Source organism: Merops nubicus, unplaced genomic scaffold, assembly GCF_000691845.1.
Source record: "Merops nubicus isolate BGI_N331 unplaced genomic scaffold, ASM69184v1 scaffold32319, whole genome shotgun sequence".
In the NCBI taxonomy this organism is placed as follows: domain Eukaryota; kingdom Metazoa; phylum Chordata; class Aves; order Coraciiformes; family Meropidae; genus Merops; species Merops nubicus.
The window spans coordinates 115-8,620 of NW_008633558.1; the positions used below are offsets into that span (position 1 = coordinate 115).

General features: G+C 39.7%; 1 protein-coding gene across 1 annotated transcript in view; it reads left to right on the plus strand.

The window, feature by feature from the left end:
• Window positions 1–434: 434 nt before the first annotated feature.
• Window positions 435–8,506, plus strand: part of RAD50 (RAD50 homolog (S. cerevisiae)) — a 19,366-nt gene continuing 11,294 nt past the window's right edge. Inside the window, exons 1-12 of the mRNA XM_008948300.1 lie at window positions 435–637; window positions 1,047–1,130; window positions 1,378–1,529; window positions 2,140–2,325; window positions 2,465–2,669; window positions 3,151–3,279; window positions 4,016–4,181; window positions 5,038–5,231; window positions 5,755–5,961; window positions 6,517–6,699; window positions 6,887–7,044; window positions 7,470–7,645. Of these exons, the coding sequence (XP_008946548.1) occupies window positions 509–637; window positions 1,047–1,130; window positions 1,378–1,529; window positions 2,140–2,325; window positions 2,465–2,669; window positions 3,151–3,279; window positions 4,016–4,181; window positions 5,038–5,231; window positions 5,755–5,961; window positions 6,517–6,699; window positions 6,887–7,044; window positions 7,470–7,645 (1,969 nt within the window). The 5' untranslated portion in view covers window positions 435–508. The remainder of the gene's footprint in view (window positions 638–1,046; window positions 1,131–1,377; window positions 1,530–2,139; window positions 2,326–2,464; window positions 2,670–3,150; window positions 3,280–4,015; window positions 4,182–5,037; window positions 5,232–5,754; window positions 5,962–6,516; window positions 6,700–6,886; window positions 7,045–7,469; window positions 7,646–8,506) is intronic.

The window sequence follows — 8,506 nt, forward strand, 5'->3', positions numbered from 1 at the left end:
GACGAAGGTGATGCTGCATGGGCCAAACAAATCTGAACGCAGCCCTGTGAGAAAGAGGCGGTAGCAAAGCTCAGATCACAGAGAAACAGTGAGGCTTTAAAGGGGAAAAATCCCGGGGTCTCTGCCGTGGTTGGGGCGTTCTCCAAGCGCGGTCCTAGGGTTTGTGGTGTGGAATTTTGTCCATTGTTTTTGATTTGAGGGGTTATTTTTGCCCATTGCTTTTGATTTGGTGATAAATAGTATGGCACTTTCCTTCACTAGGAGTTGATTAGCTTTTTGGTTTAAAATAAATGAGAGTTTTCCCTTCCTATGTTCTGTACCTTGAGCCGTAACTGGAGAGCCTTGGCTGCTTTTTTAGATCTGTTCATAATAATCTCTGCTTTTATAGATCTGTCAGCTTTCAGCAATACGCTGTGATTTTTGCCTTCTAGATTTTTCACAGAGCTTTATTGTACAAGATTTATAACGTTTACACTTCTGACTGTGGAAGAGAAGAAGTTCTGTGGAAATGTCGAAGATCGAGAAAATGAGCATCCTCGGCGTGAGGAGTTTTGGAGTAGAGGATAAAGACAAACAAATCATCTCTTTCTTTAATCCATTAACGATTTTGGTGGGACCAAATGGTGCAGGGAAAACGGTAAGGCTTTCTGTAGGTTTGATTTGAAATGTAAATAGGTCTGTAAGGCCTCAAAATATGAATGACAGATCTCTACGGTGAACTATTAATATTGCAGAAAACTTGCTGGTCCCTGTAAATATTGTGGTGTTGAGCTTTATTATAGATCTGCTTTCATGCCTAGATTTTGCAGAGCACTGGTTGATATTTTTCACAGGAGATTGATCCAGGTCCTGACTCAAAGTAATTTAGGAAAGTACCATTTTCTCATGTCACTCAAAAATTAAAATATTATTTCTTATTTCTCCCTCCTCACATATTTAACTCATCTGTAAATGTTTGGGCTAGTATTGTTTTTTTTTTTCCTGTAGTCCATCTTGTTTAGTCTAAATTGCTATTGTAGCTTATATATTAATTTCTGTTTTCTTAGACTATTATTGAATGCCTTAAATACATATCCACTGGAGATTTCCCTCCTGGCACCAAAGGAAACTCATTTGTTCACGATCCAAAGGTAAAAATCATAGTGACCAGATGTGATGTGTGTTTATTCCTAAGTAAAATACTTCAATCAGGGCTGTGATGAAAACAGGGATGCTCAAATTCTGGGCAGACAGGAGCTAGCTTTGTTATTTCAGGAAGAACAGAGAGATGGGGGAGATGAGAACATGACCCCCAACTGGGAAGGCACATATTCATTTGGATGCTGAGAAGAATTTCCCTTATTCATCTCTTTTTTTTGGTTGTTGTGTCTGCTAAAGATTGCCAATGAAACAGATGTCAGAGCTCAGATCCGGTTGCAGTTTCGAGATGTAAATGGAGAGCTCGTGGCTGTCCAGCGATCCATGGTCTGTACCCAGAAAGGCAAGAAAACAGAATTTAAAACACTTGAATCTGTCATTACTAGAACAAGGTAAGTTGTGGAGTTTTTTTTTCTTACTTTGGCATGAAGATCAATTTGGGGTTTGTGTATTTTTAGGTGTAAGGCAAGAGAAAACGTCATCATCTATTCCCTGAAGTAGCTACCAGTGCTCTCAGATGAAAGCAATAGTTCCATAACTTTATTGATTAGTTGGTTTAAGAATCCTGCATTTCATAGCCACTACTTTTAAGAATTACTTATTAACTTGCATTTATTTGAAAATTGAATGAGTAACAGTATCATTTGAAAGTAGGATTATGTGGAGCATGTAGGCTTTGCTTCCGTTAGCACCATCTTCAGTTTCAGGTCATTGCTGGCCTGTGGTTAACGCCAATCTCCACTGTTGAAGGAGTGTTTTACCTTCACTCAGGGTTGGTTTTGCTCCCTCTGCTGGTTTTGCATCATTTTCAAATGTCTAATTGTCTTGGCTACAATAATTGACAGTGTTAAATGTGTTGAACGCAGTCATTATATCCTTAAGAATTGTTCCTTGTCACAGTTTTGAATGGATGTGTTGCAATGAGGTTATACACCTAAAATTGCAGTTTACTTAAAAGAATTTGCTGGTAACTTTGGGGGTTTCCTTTCCCTGTCTCCACAGGCATGGTGAGAAGGTCAGCCTGAGTTCCAAGTGTGCAGAAATCGATCGTGAGATGATCAGTGCCCTTGGTGTGTCCAAGTCTGTGATCAACAACGTCATTTTCTGCCACCAAGAAGAATCCAACTGGCCCTTAAGTGAAGGGAAGGCCCTGAAACAAAAATTTGATGAGATCTTTTCAGCAACAAGGTTTTTCTCTTTACTGTAATTAAGCACAAACTAAGAAATGCCTAACAATGTAGGTTTTAATTAAAATATCTGAGGCGTTGTTTCTTACATCCATATTGCTCTGTCACCAGTGGGATCTGAAGTTTTGTCTCCTTTAAAGGTACATTAAAGCACTGGAAACTCTCCGTCAGGTACGAATGAAGCAAAGCTTGAAAGTAAAAGAGTGTCAGACAGAACTGAAATACCTAAAACAGAACAAAGAAAAAGCCCAGGCAATCCAGAATGATCTGAGCAACAGGGAGGCTCAACTGGCTGCTTCTAAGGAGAATGTAAAATCTATTGAGAGTCAGCTTGAACCTCTAAAGGTAATTGGCATGATGGGCTTTTTTAAGGTTTTAATACAAAACCATCCTGAAGTGCTAAAGAGCACAGGAAAGTGAAAGCTGGATGAATTTCTTGATAAAATCTTACCCTTTTATGTTGTGCTACCTCATCTTTTGCTTGTAAGCAGAATCAAACACACCTTAGCAAACCTGGCAGATGGTAATCCAATCTGTGAACAGTCGTTGGGGGTTTAAGAACATAGTTTGTGAAATTCTTGTAGTGGCATTGAGTTTTTTGTGGATTAATTTAAAGTCTCTCAGTCTCAAATTTGGATGGTAACTGAAAGGGTTGTAAACTCACTACAACAAAAAATGAACTAAAGCCTGAACCTCTCTATTTTTTAAAAAATACTTTATAAAGCTGAATGTTTGACACTTAGACTAAGTATATTGTACCAAACAGTTGATTGTGGGATTCATAAGCTGGTGAGATTTTACTCTTACAACAGTTTTTCCTTTGCAGAGTTCCCTGACAGCTGTTGAACAGAATCTCATGAAAGTAATGAAGCTAGACAATGAGGTGAAAGCCCTGGAGAGCAGGAGGAAGCAGATGGAGAAGGATAATCAAGATTTGCAACAGAAGATGGAGAAGGTTGTTTTAAATTCTCTGCTGCCACCCTTTCTGCTGAGGAATCAGTCTCTGTTTTCCTACCCACTGAACTAAGTATATGTTTTATTATTATCCCATGTTGGTGAGGAGCATTTTCATAGCCTGTGCAGCTCACTTGTGCTATCAGATACTGCAAATACAGCTCAGTAAAGCTGTACTAGTTTCTGTGTAATTTGGGTTAAATTGTTCATAAACTTTTCCCTCCACCACAGAGTAGCTCACCAGGAAGGCAAACACTAACAAAAGTTGTCATAAAAGTGATAATTGCTCATAACAGTGCCCTGTGTAATGAGTTTATCTTCCTCTGGCTGTATGCTGGTGATAACCAACACTTGTTTTGACCAGTGTGGGACAGCTCCTGATGGGACTGTTGCTCCCTGGAGACACTTCATTTCTTTCTCTTAAGAAATAATTGCCAGTCTTCTATTGTGACTATGACAAGGCATTTAAAACTATTTTGAAAAAAAGAGTTCCTTAGTGGTTAAAATTTAGATGAATTTGTTTTGTCAGCCTAAGGAAAAGAAGTTTTCTTTTTTACAGTTTTGCTTGTAGCATGTTTAGTTTTTCTTAATATAGAAGTTCTCTGTGGGATGTGTTTATGTCTTAACACATAATTAACTCTTGAATTCTGTTGAGGTAAAAATATTAAAACATTGTTAATTGGGTTGTAAATGTGGTTAAAAAGATAACTCTCTTCTGTATTGTGTTGGCTGCACAGGTTTTTCAGGGAACAGATGAACAGCTGAGGGATAGATACCAGAACCACCAGAGAACAGTGAAGGAGAAGGAGAAGAGACTCACAGACTGCAAGCGTGAGTTAGACAGAGCCACTAAAGAATGCCAGAGATTTAACAGTGAGAAGTCAGAGCTGCTTATTGAACGAGGTATTTCAGACTTCATCTATAACCTTGTTAGTGTTTTTTAATGTAATTAAGATCTGATATGGAACCACTGATAAGATTTGAAGGGATTTGAACTGGGCAAAACCCCTAAAACGTGGCTGTGTTTGGGGTCAGCTGCACAGTGTGGTATGAGACTGTCAGAGGCATGAATGGTCTGTGGGGGTTTCTGATGTGCACTTGTTGCTCTAAGCTGTAATTACATCATGTACTTTTGTTCTTAAATGGACCATTCTTCATAAAAATATTCCAAATCAATGATTATGGTGGCATGAACATCAGTGTCAGCCTTGGCAGTTTACAGCATGTTTGTTTTCACTGCCTGAGCTTGTACTTGATTTTGGTGATGAAATTCCTGCTAACTAGATGTGTAAGTGTGTTTTAACCAAGAAAAACATGACAGCTGAACACCTGGCATGCCCAGTGGCTACCAGTTGTTGCCAGGTGCCAGCTGGGGACTAGTCAGATGCCTTTAGGATAATATGAATTCCTACATCAACTATTTTCTCTTCAGTGGACTCTGGGAGTTCCAGTAAAGCTGTAATATTAAGACACACAATATATGCTTGCATAAAATAAATTTGGTCTTTGTTTATATTTATGTGAATAATATTTATAGTGTTTTAAGGATCTTTCTTTTAAATTCTTGTTTCAATTCATTAATAAGACCTTAGTTCACCTGAAATAGAATTCTCTCAAGCGACACCTTGTGTTTACTCTGGAGCTTTTTCTTTTGTTCGAGAGTAATTCTATTCCAAAGGCTTTCAGAAAGTTGCAACTGACCTGGCATCCTAAACATAACTTCTGCCTCAGGTTTTGAGCCTGTTTTCTTTCTGTGAAGGTCGTCTCCAGCTGCAGGCAGACCGTCACCAGGAGCACATCACCACCAGGGACTCCTTGGTCCAGGCGCTGGCAGCCCAGCTGGAATTCGAGGGCTTCGAGCGAGCGCCTTTCAGCGAGAGGCACCTGGCCAGTTTTCACTCCCTGCTGAAGAAGAGGCAGGACAGGGATGCAGAAGCTGCAGATCACATGATGGTAAGAGTTTTGTGGGTTTAGTGGTGTAGGTAGGATTGGTTATTGGTGCGTTGTAGGTCCATGTTGTCCTCATGGTGCTGGGAAGAAGAAGAATGGTGGGAGCGAGGGAAATTGAAGCCTTTTTTTGTCTTCTAGAATTCTTTGAGTTGCCTAAATCATTCCATGGAAACCAGTTTTGGAACTAAAAGCAGTCATCAAGTGGTGACCACTCATACAGGTGGTTCACTGACAAGCTAAAAAGCCCGAGGCAGAGTTATGCTGGGCAACTGGTTGGAAAACAAGCAACTTTTTGTTGAAGTTGTCTTCAAAATGGAGTTGCTCTCCTAGAACTCTGCCTGTGTGATGCATCTGCATTTTCCTGTCAAAACATTTCAAGCAGAACATTGTTGACAAGTTCTCATTGTCTGAGTGTTTCAGTGTCTTGTGTTACAGTGGTGAATATTTACAAGGTAGTTTGAAGAAGTGTTTTAAAAAGTTGTTTTCCTATGAAAAAAAATTATATATTGTTGCTGATTTCATTCAGAGAGAATTTGCACGAAAAGAAGCAATGAAACAAAAACAGATAGAGGAAATCAGAGACAAGAAAACTGGATTAGAAAGAACCATTGACCTGAAATCAGACATTCAAAATAAGAAGCAAATTGAGCTGAAGAACGTAAAACACGAGCTGCAGCAGCTGGAGGGGTTTTCAGACAGGATTCTGGAGCTGGATCAGGAGATCACCAAGACAGTAAGTTTATGGAATTGAAAAATTCATACAACTTTCAAGTAAAAACTTTTGGCTTTATTATTAAGCAACCAAACAAACCAACACCTGCTTGGGGAGTTTGAAGTAGGGGTTTAGCCCCACAGTTGGTGATGACATAAGATCTGTAAGTCTTAAATTATTGGGCCAGAAAAATACATCCTAAAGTGCTACACTACCTATGTTTTTCCAGAAAACTTGTCTGTAAGATGGGCTGGTTGGTTGTAAGTGTTTTATCCAGTGAAATATAAAGTCCCAAGCATTTTGTCTCCCAGGTGAACAGCTGGTTATACTTCTGTAGCCAGATATTTAGTGTTTGTGAGTGGTGTGTGAATTCAGTGCTTGGTGGTGGTTCTTCTGGCCTTCTCACAAGGATAATTCCAAAGAACACAGAGAATCAAACTAAAGGGTAGTGGTAGTGTTGAGTGATGGTGGGACTTGATCTTAGAGGTCTTTTCCAGCCTTAATCATTCAGTGATTCTACATAAATGTGGTGGGTTGACCCTGGTGAACATCATGTGTTCTTATTTTTTTGTTTAGGAACATGAACTGGAGAAAGCTGAGAAGAACAGCAATATAGAAACACTGGAAGGGGCAGTAAGGACTCTGCAAAATGAGAAAATAAACCTGGACAAAGCTCTTAGGAAGCTGGATCAGGAGATGGAACAGCTGAACCTACACACCACAACCATTACCCAAATGGAGATGCTAAAGAAAGACAAAGTAATTTTTCTAGCATCATCTCATAAGAGAGGGACATGAAATTAATACAGTGTAATTTGGGTATTTTTCAGCTGTTTATTGATAATCAGATGTAAGACTTCTGTGTGACTTCACAGAAGCCACTGACTCCAAGTGACATAAACTGGAAGCTAGGAAAAAATTAATTTGAAATGCTTTATTTCCCCAGGCAGACAAAGAAGAGCAGATTAGAAAAGTAAAATCAAGACATTCTGATGAGCTGACTTCACTTTTGGGATACTTCCCAAATAAAAGCCAACTTGAAGACTGGCTTCATGCTAAAAATAGAAAGATTAATCAGACAAGGGATAATCTTGCTGGCCTTAAGTAGGTATTTGTTTAATGGATTAAGTCTCCATAAATATTTCTGTAATTGTACATTTAATGTTGGAAATTCTGCTATGCTTAACATGCTTGTTAGTTTAATTGTTGTTGATTTAGTTATCTGCAAAATCAAAGTATCCTGCAGAATTTGTGCAGTGTAGAGTTTATTCAGTTTGTGCTAGTTAATAAAATCACAACATGAATATTTTTCATCAGTAAGCATCTAGAAAACATGGAAATAAAAAAGAAATGCTGTATGCTGTACTTAGATTAATAACAAGTTGAGGCTATATGGTTACTGTTAGAAAGATCTGGTGAGCAGCTCTGTGATACCCATTTCAGGTCAACTTCCCATGGTTTTGGTTTTGTTCAAACAGTTTGAAATCTGAGGGTTTTTTTTGTAATAAGTTTGTGCATTGATGTTTCAGCAAACGACTGGCATCAGTAGAATATGATAAAAGTTATGCCAGCAGTGAGCTAAGAAAAAAAGAGGCACAGTTGTCCCATCATGAAGCACAACTTTTTGATGTTTGTGGAAGCCAAGATTTTGACAGTGATCTGAACAAACTTCAAGATGAAATTGAAAAAAGTTCAAAACAACGAGGTAAGTTCCTATCTAAAGCTCTACTATTTTTTTTTCCCCATAAAACTTGTTTTAAGTAAGTCACAGATCCTGAGCCTTGGTTGTGCAGGACAAACTAGGCACAGAAACCAGCTTGAGAGAGATGATTACTAAATCCTTATTATTTAACAAATTTTCCTTATCTTTACTATTATTTCTGTTTGGCACAGGATCAGTGGTTTTAATTCTCTCAGTTAATTCTCTTATTATGAGTTGATGAACTATGTGCTTTGGATTACTCTGTGTGTAGGTAGTGACCTCAAAGCTAAGGAGATGTTTGAGTGCATGGATCTGCTGGTATGGGCTGGGCCCATGGGGTGCACAACTGACTGAAGGAAAGGAATTCCTGAAGGAATTACTCACTCCCACTCTGGAATTACAGAGCAGTGAGTGTGGTTTAATAAAACAGACTTGTGGAATACTTCAGTTTGATGGACTTGAGGAGGTAGTTCTGGGCAGCCTGCTGAAAGCAGGGGCAGCATTGAATTCAGACCAGGTCACTTTGAGCCATTTCATCTGGAGTGCAGTCAGAAGAGTGTGGCCAGCAGGTCGAGGGAGGTTCTCCTCCCCCTCTGCTCTGCTCTGGTGAGGCCACATCTGGAGTCCTGTGTCCAGTTCTGGGCTGCCCAGTTCAAGAGGGACAAGGAACTACTGGGGAGAGTCCAGGGGAGGCTGTGAAGATGCTGAGGGGCTGGAGCATCTCTGAGCTGAGGAAAGGCTGAGAGCCCTGAGGCTACTTAGCTGGAGGAGAGAAGACTCAGAGGGGATCTGATCAGTGCTGAGCAAGAGCTAAAGGGTGCCCAGGGGGCAAGAGGCTGGGGCCAGACTCTGGTCAGTGGTGCC